A 20,616-nucleotide genomic window follows, 5' to 3' on the forward strand; every position below is an offset into this window, starting at 1 on the left:
TCATTGCCTGTGTGCCTGTTTTTTGTGCCATTTTCTGCACCCAATTCATTCCCCCTCGCTGCATTTTTGAGTAAGCCAGTGTTTTGGTAAAAGTTTTTGTGCCAAAAGTCGAAAGACCGTTCAAGCCAAGAAAAGGTCAATTTTTAACTTTGCGCCATATTCATGATTCAGTGTGACGAATTTATGCGTTTGATGAAATTGGTGCCAAAAATGGCAACTTATACCACAAAACAGAAAAGGAAAGTGACTTTAAAAAAAAAAAAAAAAAGACAAATGATGAATCGGCCTTAGTGTTCTAGTTGCTGCCTACATTTTTCAGAAACTAAAGTTTAATTAAGCATGTACATTAGGATGCTTGGTGCACCCCTGGTGTGACCAAGAGGCTCAAGTGCACAGTTCTGCCCACTGGTTTTGAATGCCACACCTCCCTCACTGCTAATTGGCAGATCTGACTTGCCTGACCTTCCCATGCAACCATTACTCCCTCCAGGCAACTCAGCGCTGTTAATCACCAGGAATATGGGGGGCACGCAAGTCTATTAGGAGGAACAGAGCACTGAGCCTCTTGGTCATACCATGGGTGCAACTGGCAGCCTAATTAGCATGTCTGATTAAACTTCAGTTTCTGTAAAACAGAGGCAGAGATCAGATCACTAAAGATGCGATTTTTATAGGGGCTACATAAAATGTAGAAAGTACGCCTGTCTTGGAGATAAACAGGCAAAGGAAATTGCTTTGGCCTCAAGTGCAAGGGTAAGTTTAAGGAAACTAAATTCCCTGAGGATTCCTAGCAACAGGCTTCTTGCTGTTTAGTAGATTACACTCCAAATCACTGACAGCTACAAGACATTGCTTGCTAATGGGAGCAGAGGGACAATTCTAGGGGGACTACATTAAGAAAGCTTCAAGGATGCGTTCCTTGCCCATAATAACCAGTGCATCTGTAAAGTAGGCTGGCCTTACCTAAAGATGGAGCTGCTTAGACAATTCTCATAAAAACAAAAGGCTGTGATTACTCTGACATCACAGACAATCTGCTGATTAGCAAATGTGCAGATCCTCTCAAACTGTCAATTTCCCACTACAGCTAATAAGGTATAGGAAAGGGGCTGAATGTATCATGTCTAACTTTTCAGATGTTGCCGACAATATTGGTCTATGTGTAAGGATGCATTCATATGTGCCAGCTTTCTGGCTGTTCTGGGCAGCAAATTTCTCAAAATCATAGAAAAAAACATAACGGTACTTTAATAAATCAAAAGCATCTGCTAGGAAAAATTACACCAAATCACCATGTGTGAATACACAACATCAATGTTTGTGCTGACAGGGCACTAAGTTACTGAATCTTCTCATTTCTATGGGAAAAATAATGAAAAGCATTAGTCAGCCCCTAGGTAAGTTACCCAATTCTGGAAATACTTTAGTGAAACCTTAGTGGTCATCAATTTCAGACATATTGCAGTGCGACCCAGCAGCCCCACCGATCAGCTGTGTGAACTATATGGTCAGACAGATGTAAACAGTATATATATAGCGGAACAGCTCCGTTCACCGTGTAGTGGCCGTTCCAGGGTACTGCAGCTCAACTTCTATTCACTACAATATATGTACCTGTTCCATGGAAGGACAAGCGATAATCTGTAAATCTTCACTGCTAAATTCATCTTTTAACAGCAGGTGGATCTTTTGGAAGACTTGCTGAATGTTGCTCTGTACAACAAAGAAGGGAAATACAGTTAGTATTCTTGGAGGACACATTGGTTGTGGATTTAGCAACCTGAGGTTGCATGGTATACACGTCTCTTTGTAGTTGCACTCTGTATAGGGAAGAACAGTTTGCTGTAAAATGTATCTGCCAGCAGGGGGCAGAAAGAGCTCAATTTTTGGCCTCTGATTGCTTGTTATACTTATGGTATATTTTGGGAATAGCTGTATATTAATGGTTAAGTGCATAGACGCAGTATGCACCTAACCTAACTTCTCCTACTTTGTGTTTTTACCCACTGTATACTTTGACGGTGTCTAGACTGTGGAAGCCCTAGTAGAGAGTGGCTTTGTTAGAGATGTGACTATATTTGCTGCAAGAAGCAGTGTGAATTTAGAATGAGGCATCTTCTAGAACTTTACGGTACCTATCAATGTACATGTAAGAAATAAAAAACTATTAACCCTAAAATGACACGTGTCAGCATTACTAGCACACCTCACAAATCTGGAGCGTACTCACCCGAACTGGCTTAAAGAGGATGAATTCGGTGTCTTTGTTAGCTAGGTACAGTGACATGCTCCTCAGCGTCACCGGCAGTTTGGTTTTTATGGTCTTGTAGGTGGAAGACACCAGGTCATTAATCTTTACTGAGGAACAAAGAAACATTCAGCAATGATGAATAAAGGAGAAACCTTCTAAGAAACATCAGTCAGTAATATAACCCTGCATGTAATACAGATAAAAGTCACACAAAAGGTTCAAAAGACCAGGCGACCATGTTACTCTGGCCAGAGCTGCAGAACACAAGTCATTAGAAGGATAACTCGCATACATACATTGAAGATGTGATCAGCATTTTACAGCAGTTTTCAAAGCCAAAATCAGGCATGGATGCATAGAAAAGACTGCATGTCCATCTTTCCACTATACTTTCTCTGGTCCTTTCCTGGTTCTATCTTACAAAAATGGACTAAAGACAACTGTGAACGGCTGAGATGGTAGTAACCCTTTAAAGGGGTTTAATAGCAGTCATCAGAGCAAGCTCTGGTCGCTGCTGTTCGTAGCAGATACTGGCTGTTCAACACGGCTGGCATCTATACAGTTACCAGAGACATTTTCCAGCAAAATATAGCAACTGGGTTCGTATTTCTAAATTGTGTGCCGCTGATTGGACAACACAGTGGAAAATCACAAAGGCCTGATTATGTGCCACTTCTAGTTAGGAAGAAACCAGAAAGTAAAAGATCAATTAGAAGACCAGATAGGAGCATTTTGGCATTTGTAAGAGATTCTCCAAAATAAATTCTTTATGGAAAATGTTCAACTTTCAATCAGGAGCCATATAAATGGTTATCAAGAACAACTGTTTCATTCCTAGAAATAATATAAGATGCTCCTAAAAAATCTGAGGAAAATCAATCAAGTAGCAAATAAATGATGAATAAATTCTTCATTTCATGCGAAGGAAGTATTAAAATAAAATCACAAACCTGGCTGCGCCCATGGCTGTTGAGATAGGCTGTATTTGGGGCCACCTTGATTAGCCATGGTCTTCAATGCAGTCACCTATGAAAAACAGACAAATATAGCGTTATATCCAATGCACTTAGGTATATAGTGGTTATTAAAGGGGTTTTCCAGGAATAATGTTTTCAATTTAAAAAAACAGGTCTAACAACTTTGTGATATACACCATGTCGAAATTGCTTGCATGTGATTCTGCCAGATCGCATTCATCCCTGTCTCAGATATCATGGTCTCTACATGCTCGATTATTCCCAAAATGAATGTGTCCTTATTGAAGTTACACTTATTGTCCCCCCTCCTCAAAGCAAATTGGTGGGGGGAGGGGGATTATAAAATTTTGGCTATGGTAAAAAGTTGATTAGGTTTCTATCAAGACATGTACTCCTGAAAAGCTATTTTAATAATAAAACCCCAATTTAAAAACAGTTGGACATTGTATACATGTAAAGAAAACAAAAAAGCAATGATCTGGAAATCTTTTCTAGGCAGACAGATCCTATTAGAATACATATCAAATGTAAGTGGCACTAACAGCTGGAGGGTCATCTCCAACTAAGTCACATGACTGTATACAAAAAGAGCATGTTAGAGAGGCAGAGTCTCGCACAAAAGATGGTCAGAAGTTCACCAATCTGTGAACAACTAAGTCTAAAAATTGGAGAACAATTTCAGAAAAATGTTCTTCAAAGTAAAAATTGTAAAGACTTGGAATATCCTACCGTTCACAGGACATAATATCAAAGTTTCAAAGATTCTGGAGAAATCCAAGTGCACAAGGGACCAGTCTGACAGTCAGTACTGGATGGCCATGATCTCAGGGCCCCCAGGTGGCACTGCATTGACCCCTTCACAACACTGACGATTTCAGTTTTTATGTTTCCGTTTTTCCCTCCTAGAGCCATAACTTTTATTTTTCTGTCCATATAGACATGTGAGGGCTTGTTTTTTGAGCAATGAGTTATACTTTTGAATGACACCATTAATTTTACCACATAGTGTACTGGAAAATGGGAGAAAAGTTCCAACAGGGGACAAATTGTAAAAAAAAAACCCCAGCAATTCTGACATTTTTGGGGAATTGTTTTTACGGTGTACAGTTTGTGGTAAAATGACCTTGCAATATGATTCTGCTATCAGCACGATTACAGCAATACTAAACATGTCCAGTTTTTTTTTATTATTTTAGTGGTGAAAAAAAAAAAAATTTAGGGGGATGTGTCGCCATTTTCTGAAACCGGTGACGCTTTAATTTTTCAGTCAGTTGAGCTGTGTGATGGCTTATTTTTTTGCGGTGTAAGACAGTTTTTATTGATACCATTTTGAGATAGATATGATGTTTTGGTCGCTTGTTACAGCATTTTTTGTGGTATTGCAGAAACCAACAAAACATCTTGATTTTGGCACTCTTGATTTTTCTTCATTTGCAGTGGCGATCACGTCACGGCACGCTAAATGGGCGCTTAGAATGACATGCCCCTATGCCAGCGCGTGTTAATGCCGCTGTCAGTTTGGGCTCTGTAAAACTTACAGAAATATTTGTCTGAACACCGTTTGCCATAAAATCCACAAATGCAAGTGAACGCTCTTCTGTGCAAAGACGACGCCATATACCAAAGGGGAAGCTTTGTATATGGATTTTTTACAATTATGAGTTATGACCCTGACTGATGACCAGAGACTGAGCAAAAGGAACACCAAATGATTGAAGCAACTACAGAAATGATTGAAGCATTAAAAGTTTAGGTTAGGCTGGCAGAGGGAAATTTAAAGAGAAAAATGGATGATGTTCAGAAAGAACAGAATCTGTAGTAATGACCAAAACCGAAGAAAGATGCAGAAGGAAAGAGTAAAAAAAATAAATTGCTGTGTTTTAGATTTTGCTTTTAGAATATAGTTAATAGAAACAAAAAAAATACATTAAAAAATATTAGAAAGTCAAAATAATGGAAATGAATACGAAAACGGAATATTAAAGCTGTGCATACATAAGTTCATATTCTATAGTGTTAGTAATACATTAGTCATTCTATAGCAGGACACTGCCTCCTGGTGGTAACTGGAGAGAATCACAACTGTCAGCAGAACTGTGCAAAACATCTTATAAACAATGGGATAAATTCACACTAAAAGGGCAGCAGTGAACACTGTTGGGATGTCAGTGTTACTATGTAATACCGCAGATATTTTATGGTCATAGTAATTGCGCCAACATCACAATCATTTGATTATTTACTTTAGTGCATGTTGATGTCTGTAAAATGTAAAGGGCCTACTTTATTGTTCCTCAATATACAGTGCTAGGCATGAATGAGCACAACCCAACAGATTTGTCAAAAAAACTTTTGTTTCCTTTCAGAATCAACATTTTCTGAAATACCATACTGTAAAATACTCCCGGAAATACGGCCCATTCATTGCAAACAGGATTTGTTATTTTGCACACCCCGAAAAGTAATTTTCCTAACAAATTCATTCAAGACCATGTTGAATAAATGAGTTATGCCCCAATAAAAGTCTTAGGAGCAGAGTTAAAGTTTAGACTACAAAATTCTTATTAACCACAGGCAGGTCTAGTTATTCACTTAAAGAAAACACCTTCCCATTTTATGCTGTCAGCCATGGCACCACATGGAAGAGAAATGAGCCAAGCCCTGAGAAAGAAAATTTCTTTATACAAGAAAGGTGAAGAAGATCAGCAAAGCTTTACTTATCAGTTAGAACAATGTATCAAAAGCAAACCAAAAATTGAACAGAGATGGAACTACAATCATATCACAGAGAGATCCAGGCCGATCAATGAAGTTAACCCCTAAACAGGAGCATCTTCTGATGAGAAGGGTTGAAGTAAATTGACATGCAAGTTCACTGCAGTTAGATAAAGTAGTAAAAAGCCAAACTGGGGTGAGTTTCCCATGACACCATACGGTGCACACTGCAGTGGAATGGCATGCATGTGTTTCATCCAAAAAGGACGTTTTTCCTAAAGCCCATGCACAAAAAATGCGGCCTACAATTTGCCAGGGCCCTTGCTGAAAAATATGAAGACTACTGGGACTCTATACTCTTAAGTGATGAGACCAAGATAAATGTTTTAGGAACTGATAAAACTGTAAGGTAAGGAATACAAAGAATAATGCATGGTGTCTACAGTGAAACATGGTGGCAGTGTCCTTTTGTGGAGCTGCATGAGTGCTGCTGGTGCCGGGAGCTACATTTCATTGACGGTATCATGAATTCATAATTCTAAAGATGCCACCATCACTTTGTGCCCTTAGAAGATATGAACTTTTCCAACATGACAGTGATTCAAAACACACATCTAAGGCCACTGTTGTATTTCTAAAGAAGAACAAGATGAAAGTGATTCAATGGCCAAGTCTCCTGATCTGAACCCAATCGGACCCATGGGAAATTCTGAAGAGACAAGTTGAGCATCAATCACTCTCCATCCGGCATCCAGGCTCTAAAAGAGGTCGTTCTTGAAGAACAGAAAAAGACAGATGTTGCAATATGTCCCCAACTTATTTATTCCATGCCTAGAAGACTTGGTGGTGTCCTTAAAAATCATGGAGGTCATACAAAATACTAGAAATCATAGTAGTTTTTGATGGCGGTGTATTCATTTTTGCATCAACTAATTTCAGTAAAACTGAAGATTTTGTATTGAAAGTTATATTATTTACCTTACCTTTATTTTATGGGTTAAAAAAATGTTCTATGAAACATCAGTCTTGTAAAGATATTTGGAACTGTTCTTATGTTCAGTGAGATCTTGATTAAAATCTTATTTTTCAAAGTGGGAGTACTCATTTATGCTGAGCACCGTATATTGCATGATTGAACACTACAGTTACTGTACATGTACCAATAGGAATATCAATGTATTTACTGTGTGGACAGCTCGGTGGTGGCTCAGTGGTTAGCACTGCAGCTTTGCAGCGCTGGGGTCCTGGGTTCAAATCCCGCCAAAGACCACATCTGCAAGGAGTTTGTATGTTCTCCCCGTGTTTGCGTGGGTTTTCTCCGGGTTCTCCAGTTTCCTACCACACTCCAAACACATTCTGATGGGGAATTAGACTGTGAGCCCCAATAGGGACAGTAATGTCTATAAAGATCTGTGGAATATGACTTACAAAGTCAGCAAACAAAATAAATATTGTGACTATGTTGACTGGATAATCATAATATTCTCTATAAACCATGGCAATGGGCAGGGGCGAAAGGTGTTTCCCATTTGTCCTGTTTTCTTGTTAAAAACAAAACCTTCAATAAAGGGAATATACGATTTAAAAATGTCAAAGATTTGGTGCAGTCCTAACTCAGATAAACAGAACATTTATCGGCAAAGATTTTCAAGATAAGAAGAAGAAAAAAAAAAAAAAACCTCAAAAAATGTGCAGGAACACGTTGAACCTTACGTCTGTCCTCCAAAGTGCAGCGAGTCAACGCAATATTCTTAGAAGACCTCCAGCTGCTCTGAGAGGATGATGAGAATGTATTTATGGCTAGAGGTACTGTACATCACTTGTGACACTCTCTCAGGAAAACAAGAGTACTGTAACAGTGAAAATCAGGGGTATTTTTAGCCCAGTAGCCAGTCCATTAAGCTCTACAGGAGGTCCTTCCCGCAGTCGTTGGTAGTGGTGATGTTCTATTTCCGATGACTGGGAAGAACTTCTTCCCATGGTGTTCTGTCTCCTTTAAGTTTAGTTTACAAAGTTCATTTTACTAGGTACACAATAATATGTTACACTATGACATCAAAAGGAGTGTAATCCATAGACTAAACACAACATTCATTTACCTTCGCCATGAAATCCTCTAAGGGCTCCACAAAGATTTTGCTCTGCTGCTGAATAAACTGCTCACAAGCTGCCTTCAGGTGGCGGTCAACGTCTTTCTTCGAGTCGATGTAGTGTTCTTTTATTTCTGGCGTTCCCTGAAGAGTAAACCAAAACTCTTACTAGAATTCTACATCTACAACCAATACAGAGCATACTGTGCAACAGAAAAAGGAGCTGCGGGTTACCTGGAGTAAGAACTCAAGGATGGCATTATTGCTATTCAGCCTGAAAAAGCGTGGGACTGTCTTTGGGTGAAGAATTTTGAATGCAGCATCTAGAAATTGTCAACATAAAAATGAATGACCAAGTGTGCACGGGAAACTATGAACTAGAGACGAAGTTCAGCAGATCATAGCTTAATATGTAACAGCACACTGAGATGACTGATCAGAATAAGCTGTCGTGTGAGTGTTCATAAGAAATAACACTATTTCTGGCAATCAGATGACTGGTTTCCTGCATTTTTAGCAATATTTCCCTCTGCATTAGAAGCCTCAGTTCTACATTGTATCATTTTACTTGAGTCTCCTTCTTGCTCATTTCTTCAATGGAGGCTGTTTGTTAATAGGCTTTTGCTATGCAATCTGAGAGCAGCACGATGTAGGGTCTGAGCCCCGGATTCCAATTATGTGTCTTACTAGGCTGTGTGTTGCAGTTTCAATAAAATCAGTGTTTTATCAGCATGAGATTATCACTACGGGACTAGGTGTCTCATGCCTCCCAGTCACCTGCTCAGTGTAACCCCGCACACCACTGATTAGGTTCTCTGTCAATTTACAGTGTACTCAGAAAGCTGCTAATCAGTGGGGTTGGGGGCAGGGATATGCAGGGCTTAGCATTCTGAGCACTGCTAGATCTGTATCTGAGAAAACCAGCACGTGACACCTGAAATCAGGGCCTCTGCCCGAACATCATGCTGCTCGCGGATTGCATAGCAAAAACCTGCTGACAGATTCACTTTAAGAGCATTAGGCATTATTTGATCCTTCACCAAATGCAGATCTGATTTAATAGGTTTTTAACAGTGAGTGATCCATGCAGGGAAAGAAAAAAGTGATGATATATGGGGAAAGGAGCATATTTCTCTAACAAGAAATATCACAAAGTTTCTTACCCTTACGTACTGTTAGTTTATAAAAAATAAATAAATAAAATTACAGTTACAATTGATTGTCTTGTCTCCTTCGGAGTTGTTACTATGTGCAGGCAAGATCTTTATATATATGTATATATATATATATTATATATACATACATACATACATACATACATACACACACACATATATATATACACACTGTGTGCAGAATTATTAGGCAAATGCGTATTTTGATCACATGATACTTTTTATACATGTCCTACTCCAAGCTGCATAGGCTTCAGAGCCAACTACCAATTAAGTAAATCTGGTGATGTGCATCTCTGTAATGAGGAGGGGTGTTGACTAATGACATCAACACCCTATATTAGGTGTGCTTAATTATTAGGCAACTTCATTTCCTTTGTAAAATGGGTCAGAAGAGAGATTTGATGGGCTCTGAAAAGTCCAAAATTGTGAGATGTCTTGCAGAGGGATGCAGCAGTCTTGAAATTTCCAAACTTTTGAAGCGTGATCACCAAACAATCAAGCGTTTCATGGCAAATAGCCAACAGGGTCGCAAGAAGCGTGTTGGCCAAAAAAGGCGCAAAATAACTGCCCATGAATTGAGGAAATCAAGCGTGAAGCTGCCAAGATGCCGTTCGCCACCAGTTTTGCCATATTTGAGAGCTGCAACGTTACTGGAGTATCAAAAAGCACAAGGTGTGCGATACTCAGGGACATGGCCAAGGTAAGGAAGGCTGAAAAACAACCACCTTTGAATAAGAAACATAAGATAAAACGTCAAGAATGGGCCAAGAAATATCTTAAGACTGATTTTTCAAAGGTTTTATGGACTGATGAAATGAGAGTGACTCTTGGTGGGCCAGATGGATGGGCCAGAGGCTGGATCAGTAAAGGGAAGAGAGCTCCACTCCGACTCAGACGCCAGCAAGGTGGAGGTGGGGTACTGGTATGAGCTGGTATCATCAAAGATGAACTTGTGGGACCTTTTTGGGTTGAGGATGGAGTGAAGCTCAACTCCCAGACCTACTGCCAGTTTCTAGAAGACAACTTCTTCAAGCAGTGGTACAGGAAGAAGTCTGTATCGTTCAAGAAAAACATGATTTTCATGCAGGACAATGCTCCATCACATGCATCCAGCTACTCCACAGCGTGGCTGGCCAGTAAATGTCTAAAAGAAGAAAAAATAATGACATGGCCCCCTTGTTCACCTGATCTGAACCCCATAGAGAACCTGTGGTCCATCATAAAATGTGAGATCTACAAGGAGGGAAAACAGTACACCTCTCGGAACAGTGTCTGGGAGGCTGTGGTGGCTGCTGCACGCAATGTTGATCGAAAACAGATCAAGCAACTGACAGAATCTATGGATGGAGGCTGTTGAGTGTCATCATAAAGAAAGGTGGCTATATTGATCACTAATTTTTTGGGTTTTTGCTTTTGCATGTCAGAAATGTTTATTTCTAAATTTTGTGCACCGATATTGGTTTACCCGGTGAAAATAAACAAGTGAGATGGGATTATATTTGGTTTTTATTAAAGTTGCCTAATAATTCTGCATAGTAATAGTTACCTGCACAAACAGATATCCTCCTAAGATAGCCAAATCTAAAAAACCCCACTCCAACTTCCAAAAATATTAAGCTTGGATATTTATGAGTCTTTTGGGTTGATTAAGAACATAGTTGTTGATCAATAATAAAAATAATCCTCTAAAATACAGCTTGCCTAATAACACTGCACACAGTGTGTAATTGTGTATATATATATATATACATACACACACAAACATACATATAGTGTGTAATATATATATATATATATATATATATATATATATATATATATATATATATATATATATATATATATATATATATATATATATATAAACAAACATACATATATATGTATACGTGTGTGTGTGTGTGTATTTACATACATACATACATCACATGCTTGTACTTGCGTGAAATAAGTATTGAATACGCCACCAATTTTCTAGGTAAATATATTTCTAAAGGTGCTATTGACAGGATATTCTCACCAGATGTTGGTAACAACCCATTCAATCTACACAGGCAAAGAAATCAAAAGGTAGATGTCAATAAGTTACATTATGTGTAATAATGAGAAATGACACGGAAAAAGTATTGAACAAGATTTCAGACAGAGGAATGAAAAGAATTATCAGAAGAGTCATCTAAGGGCCAAGGATCATCTGAGGAAAGCTCCAGAAAGACCTGGAATCAGCACGTTCAATTGTTTCATTTAGACAAGCCTGTGAAATACTGGAAGAATATAGTTTGGTCAGATGAGACCAAAATTGAACTCTTTGGATGCCATAATACACACCATGTTTGGAGGCCAAAAAAACACTTCCTATCACCCAAAAACACCATACCAAGAGTGAAGTTTGGAGGTGGGAACATCATGGTGTGGGGCTTTTTTTATTTAGCATGTGGCACTGGCAAACTTCATATAATTGAAGGAAAGATAAATGGACAAATGTACCATGACATTCTTGATAAAAAATCTGCTGCCATCTACAAGGATGATGATGAAGATGAAGCAAAGGTGGACACTTCAGCAAGACAATGATCCCAAACACACAGCCAAGAAAATTTGGCTGGCCCATTCTAGCAGCTTTATTTTCTCTCCCTAAAACCAAGCCTATTACCTGACCTGAATCCAATAGAAAATTTATGGGAAGAACTAAAGCTCAGAGTTCATAGAAGAAGCACACAGGACCTTCAGGATTTGAAGAGGGTTTGTGTGGAAGAATGGGCCAAAATCACACCTGAGCAATGCATGCGACTAGTTTCTCCATACAGGATGCGCCTTGAAGCGGTCATCACCAACAAAGGCTTTTGCTCGAAGTATAAATTACATTTCAGTAAACATGTTCAATACTTTTTCCCTGCGTCATTTCTTATTATTACACATAACTTAATTTATGGACATCTATGGTTTGATTTCTTTACCTGTATGGATTGGATGGGTTGTTACCGACATCTGGTGAGAATTTCATGCTAATAGCACCTTTAGAAATATATTGGTGACATATTCAATACTTATTTCACTTGCTGTATACTACAGGCATGTATATAGACACACATACAGGCACTATACATACAGTACATCCATATGCAAGCAGATATACATACACATGTAGAGGCAAATAATGTGTCTCCAGCTGACAGTTACCCCCCTCATATGTTGCACAGGCTTTATGGCCTCTTGCAGGGTGGGTTGTGGATAGAGCTTTCTCCTCCTTTCTTGCCCCAGTGTCCAACTAACAATTTGCCAGTTACCCAGTCAGGAAGATAAGTTTGACAAAAGATCAACACTTCAGCTCTACCAGTTCCCATAGATTTGAAGTGAACACCCACAATTCCATCTCCCCAGTGATCTGAAGCACTGGGCCAAAAGTCTGGTACTTCAGACTACCCCAGGTGCCCCATTGTGGATGGAGGCCCTGACTAATTCCTCATCTTGCACCCCCTAATGCCAGATCTGGATGAGAAGAAAAGGGAATTATGAGTGCAGCCAGGGAGGGCCGGGACGAGGGGTAAGCTCCCACCTAGGGTTCTACCTCCTGCCTCCCCGAGGAAGGGGTGCAGTTTTAAAAAACATAACTATAAAACTTTACATCTGCAGGTTAATCGTGTTCTCAGACCTAAAAAGTTCCCTTTAAGTAACAGGAAGTTTCCAAAACAAATTTGTTTTAATTATAAAACCCCAAAAAGCTAAGTATCACAGCACAGTTTTCCCTCTATCTGCACCCTCCCCCTTTTCTATGACTGACAGCTCTGGCTTTATAGAGCCAGAGAAGGGCGGACACTGAGGGAAAACAAGCAGGTGGGAAGGTGTATGAAAATGACTGGCCGCGCCATGACGCACCGAGCGCCTGTACTTGGTTTGAACAGTCATTGTGTGCTGACAGAGTCCCTTTAAAAAGTAAAACTGCCTGAAAACTGTATAACGCATGATACAAAATATATAAGTGCTATACATCAAGCACAAAAACATTGTTTCCCATCAGTATCATTTCAATGCTGGCCTTTTAGCACATCATATATTACAAAAAGGATGAAATAATGTGCCTCATATATGAAAAACTGACCAATCAAAAGGAGTCCCTGTTGCAAGTGAGTAATCAGAGGTTGCTAACTTCTTTCAGAGTAGGGGGAATATAAAAGCAAAACTCGGTCTTGACGCAGTGCACAACATGGCCACTTTTTGTGAAATTTACAGTATTGATGCATAAATGGTCTAATCTGTAAATGAAAGGGCTATGACAGTTTCAGCAAATAAAGCGAATTTGTTATAAAATCTCTAACTCTAAAACCCATTTAAACTTGAACCCTGATTGGTCACATCTTTTCTGATATGTCTTTAGAAAATATTTGCATTACCCATAAAACAATCAGGAGCATAATTCTTATACAGTTGCCCCTGATATTTTCCCTGGAATTGTACAAATTACCATCTGATTGTTACTGTTCTCCTTTGTCAATATAGCGTTTCCCTACACAAGTGAATAGTCAGCGCTCATTAGTGTCAGGACGGCTTGACACGTCCAAGTGACCAAAGTCAGGTCCAAACATCGCCCCTTGCACATGGACAGTAGATTACACACGTGAAGCTGGCCTCAGAGTGTGTAAGGACACAACCCATTAATTAGGGAAATTCCCAGGTATTCATTTACTTGGGTATTCATTTACCCTTTCCAGAGGAATAACATAAGAAAGGCAAAGAACAGACTTCTAAGAAAAGGTGGTCCAGAATTATTTTATGGGAAATGTTTGTATTTACTACAACCTACATGTCACGATTGCAGACTGGTCCACTTCAACCCCTTCGCGACCATACAAAGTAAATATATACATCAAATGATCGCTGAGGGTGTAGAAAGCGGCCACAAGAGCTGAACCCTTCCGATGTACGGCAGGTGAGGGCTGTGTTATACAGACAGTTCCTACCTCTGACAGCAGCGACTGGAGTCTGCTGTAATCGCTGCTATTTAACAATTAAAATCATTACCCCAATAAAAGGAAAATTTATTTCAAATACTTATTGATCCTTTACAATGACTGAAGCAGTAATCACTTACCTTTAAACACACACTTTTCAGATACTTATTGGCTGACACAGAAGTATGCTCATATAGCAAAGTGTTGAGCCACTTCTCTTGTCAACCAATCAAAAACCCCATAAGGACATATTTACCCAATGACCCCTAATGGCATAAAATGTATTGGTTTCAGCAATGTTCAAATGCAATAAGAGAGCTTTGGTTAGACAGATGTGTGCGCTAAGAGAGTACGTAATAATATGTTACCAGCTGTACCAGTGACATGCAGCAAGCAGATCCCGAACCCTGACCAAACAATAATAATTATACTATTATACTGTAATGTTATGATGTATGCATGCTGTACAATAAATATTCCAATCCCTTTAAGGTTCCCTTTAACACACAAGGTTTGCATTTTTTTTAGCTTAGGCATGGATAAGTATTCTTCTATAATAACAGGGTAAGGTACTGAACTAATGTTAGGACATACTGACAACTCAAGCCATGCTTAACATATCATATCTCCTATAAAAGCAAAGCAAACACAAGAAAAAGGCCATACACAGCAACCACATTTCCACTTATAGGAGTGCAAAAGTAAAACATTTTATATGGGTTTTCCCATGAACAAAGAACATTTTAATCAACAGATCTTGGATTAATAATAAAATTCCACAATTGGATTTGTTAAAAAGTTACAGACTTTTTAGGCTACTGTAAAGACGGTCTAAAAAGTATCCCTTTTGGGGAGTGGGGGTGGTTTTACACATACAGTGTAAACGGAAGACACTAGCTGTGATGCTAGGTAGGTTCACATCCCAAAAGTAAGCACCTGCAACAGGCCACTGCATTCGGGTGACTACCAGTGTAATATTGGACTATTGCAACAAAGAAGTGTGCGAAAAAAAAAAAAAATTATACAACACGCAGACCTTGAAGGCAAACCATTAGGTTTACATTTCTGGAATGTGGATTTTTTTTTTTTTCTTTAAAAAAAAAAAATAAAATAAACAAAAATGAATAAATGCAAAAAAATGTCGCTTATGTTTTTTTTGCTCTCAAGCCAGAAAGCAGACTTTTTCTGACACACAAGCTTTGGCTTCAGAATTTTTCTTCAGTAGCAAAGTGAGAACATAAGGGTATTAATCTTCCCTCCTTGTTTGCAACGCGAGTAGAAAAAAAAATAGTGTTAAGGTGCTGTACTGAAGTTTATCATACATCAATTCACAGTCACACTAACTCTGGAGGTCCAGCACCTCCCCATCACTTGAATCTTTGTATTATTAAAACTGATACTACCACTCACATTTTCCATTTTTTTCAGCGGTGTAGTAGTAACACTACAATCAGAGGCTTTTATAACCCTCATCTTTAATGAGCTATGTGCTCTGACCTCCTATTCCTACACTGTAAAATCCTAACAAGGCTGTAGCTTTCCCTGCCCTCATCTTCAGTCCTTTTAGTGGATTTTCCTTGTTGGAAAAAGGCAGAGAGGGGAGCGAATTCTGAGCGCAAGTTAAAAATATAAAACCAATAGTGGAAGATATAGTCTCACCTGGCAAAGTTGTGCTATAGGCACAACTTCAATTGCACTATAGTGGATTTGAGTGGGTGCAACCAACCTGATATACTGTGGAAATTTCCTCCGTGTGGAGTTTCAACAGAGCTGAATGAAGTGAAACAAACCAGATAAAGGGTGCACCGGACGAGATGACAAAAGCAAACAAATCCAGTAAGTGCGGATAAAACAAAAGAATCATATATAAAAAAAGTTATAAAAAAAAACAAAACAAAACCACTATTTGCTACTTTTTTTATAGCTTTTTTTTTTTTTATACACATCGCAAATTGTTAGAAATCCCTGGGTCCCGTGAATTTCAGGAATTGTGAATCCAAGTCAATTTTCAGAAAATTGATCTGCTCATCTATAATTTTTACCATTTGCAGGAAAGCGCATATATATTTGGCCATTGCATCACCTACTGATTAAAGGAGTAATTCACATTTATGTCTGAATAATCAAATATATAATTGGCAAGTAATAAGCAGCAGAAATCCAAGGCTGACCAAATGCTATTTGCTGCAGTTTGTTTCTGCAAGTAATCAATATTCATTAAGTGACATAGCAGCTTTCCAATCCACGGTAAATCCATGGCAAATCTCAGGCCCTATGAAGAACACATTATTTTCCAATAATAAACAATGGGAGGTGTTTTGTGGGCAGTTTTTACATAGATTTCGATGGCAGAAAAAGTGTCAAAATCAGTGTGGAAAAACCTCAGTGTGATATACTCTGAATGTATAGTAGACAAAACTTAGATGTAGATTAATGAATTTTCTTGAGAGACAGCAGAATCTTAGTTAATGGAAAATAAAGACATGCAATGAGAGCAGACACACATCATGCAGATTATTGCAGGTGAACATGAGGAAAACAAAAACTATACATGAAGGTGACCAGAACAGGATGGGTCCACACCCTGCCCTGCTCTCCCACACACCACAAGAGAAATACCTCTTGTTTTCTTGAGGTCCAGGGAAATTTCCTTTATGGTGAATTCAGTGTGAAAAGGAGCGATCTGCTCTCGCATGATAAGAAGATGTTTGATCAGGAACAGCTCTCCATCCACTTTTGTCTGAATGACAAACATACAAAACAGACAAGTTATTAAGTAGTAACAAAAAAAAAAAATCTCTCATTACTAAGCAATGATGAAAAGGAGTACAACAATTACTACCCGGGAACCATGGCTTCTTAATTGAAAATAGACAAAAGACATCTGGTAAAGCAAGTTCACGTAGTGGGGTCCAGCATGTCTGCTGAACATGTATGTAGAACTCATCCCAGTTTTTTCTTCATATATGTTGCAGCTCACTTACGGTGTGCATGAGGCCATCTACATGTAGTGACGAAAAACAAATTGGCAAGGATTTTCACTACATATTAATTCCCTTGTGAGTGATTTGCAGAGCGACTGTCCTTCAATCTATATTTTCCTTAATAGCTTGAAAATGTAGTCAGTGAGGCTGAACTGTGATTTACATTATAACTGTATTGCAAGGACTGTCTAGTCATCAACAGTAACTGTGATAAGAGTTGCTGGATCTCTATATGGAGAACTCCAGTGGTACATTGACTGAGATGGAGACCCCCTTCAAAAACCATAAAACAATGCAAATCCTAGCACCATGAAATCACACGACTAGACAAGTGATAAGTATATCAGAAATTTTTAGATACAAAGGGACAACTAAATAAGGTAATACAGGTATATTTGGCGACAAGTCACAAATTGAATATATATACATAAACACTCATAAACATCACTCAACTGCCATTATAATAACCATAAATCCTCAATCTTTGAGTGTACCACATTGACCTATAAAAAGCATGGTATTTCACCTTTAAGCAAACTTTAGTCTATGTAGATGAAGTATTTTCAACCACTCAAAATGTTATACAGGATGTTTCTGTCCTACTTCACTGGACATCCAAACTCTGGCTAGCAATTCGTCATTCTGGCTTTTGTAACCTCAGAAAAGTATATCGGGTAAAATTTATTTTTAATGTCCTGGTGAACTGTTCTTACGATTTTCAGGTTTTCAGAAATACATAATATTACTGTCTGATACAATTAAAAAAACCTAATGCACACAAAAAAAAATATCATAAAGTCATTGACATAAAAATATACGACTTGTATGGCAAGATTTAAGTATGCGTGTAAAAGCAGCAAATATCCCTTTAGAGTTTTTTTTTTTTTTCAGACAGATGTTGTATATATCACCCCTTTATAGTCTGTAAAGCAATAATATAGTTCTACATCATGCACAATGTCGCAGCATGGCTGAAGAGCTGTGTGTTCATGTACTTTGACCCACTGTTGCGCCTGCGAATGATCTGGATAATGTGTGACATTCGGGACGGCAGAGGACAAGGTGAATGAGGATAATGGCCCATTTGTATATAATGCGACTCGACTGGCCGGAACACCAAGGACATTCAAATATCCCTGGAGCAACAATGAGGAAAAAAAACTCCCGAGGTCTGACACGACAGCCTCCCGTTGGGAAATTTGGCGGATTTATCCAAACACTGAGCATAAAGATATATTAATGAAGAAAATGTAAAACAATTTTGCTTCTGCCATTCACTCCGGACATTAAGAACCATGTAAGACTCAAAATGTAAGTGAAATATGCATGAAAAATATATAGTAAGAGGTGTAAATTATGATACAGATCAAAGCATACATGCCTCACTGCAAATACCTGCGTTTCAACATTGTGACTGCTGAATTAAAATACATTATGTCACATCCAGCAGTGAGAACAAGCATGTATAAAAGTGAAATGCCAAGATTATAAGGTAGGCCAAGGGTAACGGCATTCATTACACAAATGTGTAGTTAGTAATTGGGCCGGTCTCTTGCACAGCAGCTGAGCCAGAGCCTTTTCCCATGAGTCTGGGAGGTAGATGGAAAGGCAGATTTTAATTTTAAGAAGCCTTCTAAGAGGGCTAAATAAGAAAAAAAAGTCTAAAAAACTATGAAAACCCTTCATTAAAAAAAAGAAGATGGTTATGGACTATGGGGGGGGGGGGGGTGTAAGCTGAGACAATGTCAGAAGGCTTTACCATGCTCCATAGGGACGGATTTATTTTCCAGAGTGGAGAACCACTATCAGAAAGAGCGTCTCCATCTGGCAAAGAGCTTATGGAGTATATACCAGTATTTTGGAGGATTTTTTCAAATCTTATACACAGAACCTGCCAACATCAGCAGGCTCGGCCAATGGTTTAACATTCATGGGAGTCTTCCAGCTCTTCTGCAACAGATGTCTTAGAGGGAGATAAGGATCCAGGATGTCTGATATCGGACTGCCAATCCTTCATTCTCGGTGAGATGACTCACGGACAGAAAAGTCTGGCAGCAGCTCTCTCAGAGAACACAGGTACTCTCGGCACAGAGTTCCTGTATATGGAGGAGTCAGGAGACATAGCTGTTGCCAAACAATGCTTTGGGCAATGGCTAGCTATTGGGTGTGTATATGGGCTACCTCTTTAACCCCATCAGCACCCTTCGATCATGACAGTGTGGTCCTGATGTTTGCCATGGCAATTCACGGCCAAATAACGGCCTTAGAGTCTACCAGCTATAGCGGCCTGTTCAGAAGTTAGCAACATTTTGGTGGCATAAATAACATTCATGACACTTTACATTATTTCATGAAAAGCATCTGTAGGATTAATAAACTACCTGACAGCAGTTTTGTATATGTTGAGGGGTGCGGTGTTTAAAATGGTATCACTTTGGGGGTTTTCCAATATATAGGACCCCCAAAGTCACTGCAAAGCTGAATATGTCCCAAAACAAATATGTTTTATACATTTCCTTGAATAAAAATGAAAATCTACTGCTACAATTATAAATCTTTTAACTTCCTAACAAAATAATAGGACATTTTACATAAGGTGCTGACGTAAAGCAGACAGGAGGGAAATGTTATTTATTAACTATTTTGCGTGGTATTACTGTCTGGATTAAAGGGAGAATCATTCAAAGTTTGAAAACTGCTAATTTTTAGAAATTTGTCCAATTTCTGACATTTTTATAAAATGCCTACAGACAAATAATCAAGAGGAAGTCAGAGCTGCGGCTGCTCCCACAACCTCCTGATAATATGTCTGAAGGTGGGGACAGTGAAGCCACCACTGATTGGGCGCAGGGCTCACATGACATAACCTCACGTGAGTCACACGAACGGGAGTGCAGACACCACTGGAACAGCGCCGGCACAGGAGCGGAGTATAGGCGTTTATTTTAAAGGGGTTGTCATGTCAAAACAGATAAGTCTACAGACACTCTTGTATGACTGCAGACTTATTTATGAATCCCCCAGCGCAGACACTGTAGGCTGTGAGGATTCGCCAGTTTTAGACCCAGGAACGGAGGGTATGTATGAATGAGTTATACATACTCCGGCCAGTGGGCGGCCATACACTTGTATTGAACAAAGCCGCACAATCTAGTCTGCTGCGTCACTAGACAAGGCGTGGCCTCGCTCAATACAAGTGTATGGAGAGCGAGGCCACGCTCACTGTCCGGGGGTATGTATAACTCATACATACCCTTCCGGGTCTGAAACCGGCGACTCTCCGCAGTGCACAGTCATACTGTTTGACTGGAGACTTATCGGTTTTGACAACCCCTTTAATGAAGGCAAACAATCAAAACAGAGTGAGAAGGGATTGTCCTAGTAATGAACAACCCCTTTAAAGGGAACCTGTCACGTTCTAGTAGCTATGTACACTGCCCCCATAGCGTTGTTAGTGATGCAATGTGTATCA

The 20,616-nt window shown here is 39.1% G+C and overlaps 1 protein-coding gene across 1 annotated transcript in view; it reads right to left on the minus strand.

Annotated features, from left to right (window-relative positions):
- COG3 (component of oligomeric golgi complex 3) overlaps positions 1 to 20,616 on the minus strand; it is an 81,817-nt gene that overhangs the window by 10,824 nt on the left and 50,377 nt on the right. Inside the window, exons 17-22 of the mRNA XM_073663855.1 lie at positions 16,780 to 16,900; positions 8,268 to 8,356; positions 8,043 to 8,177; positions 3,202 to 3,277; positions 2,231 to 2,358; positions 1,615 to 1,713 (exon numbers count right to left, since the gene is read on the minus strand). Coding sequence (XP_073519956.1) covers positions 1,615 to 1,713; positions 2,231 to 2,358; positions 3,202 to 3,277; positions 8,043 to 8,177; positions 8,268 to 8,356; positions 16,780 to 16,900 — 648 coding nt within the window. The remainder of the gene's footprint in view (positions 1 to 1,614; positions 1,714 to 2,230; positions 2,359 to 3,201; positions 3,278 to 8,042; positions 8,178 to 8,267; positions 8,357 to 16,779; positions 16,901 to 20,616) is intronic.

Source organism: Phyllobates terribilis, unplaced genomic scaffold, assembly GCF_046119375.1.
Source record: "Phyllobates terribilis strain yellow unplaced genomic scaffold, ASM4611937v1 Scaffold_2__4_contigs__length_985480577, whole genome shotgun sequence".
Classification (NCBI taxonomy): Eukaryota; Metazoa; Chordata; class Amphibia; order Anura; family Dendrobatidae; genus Phyllobates; species Phyllobates terribilis.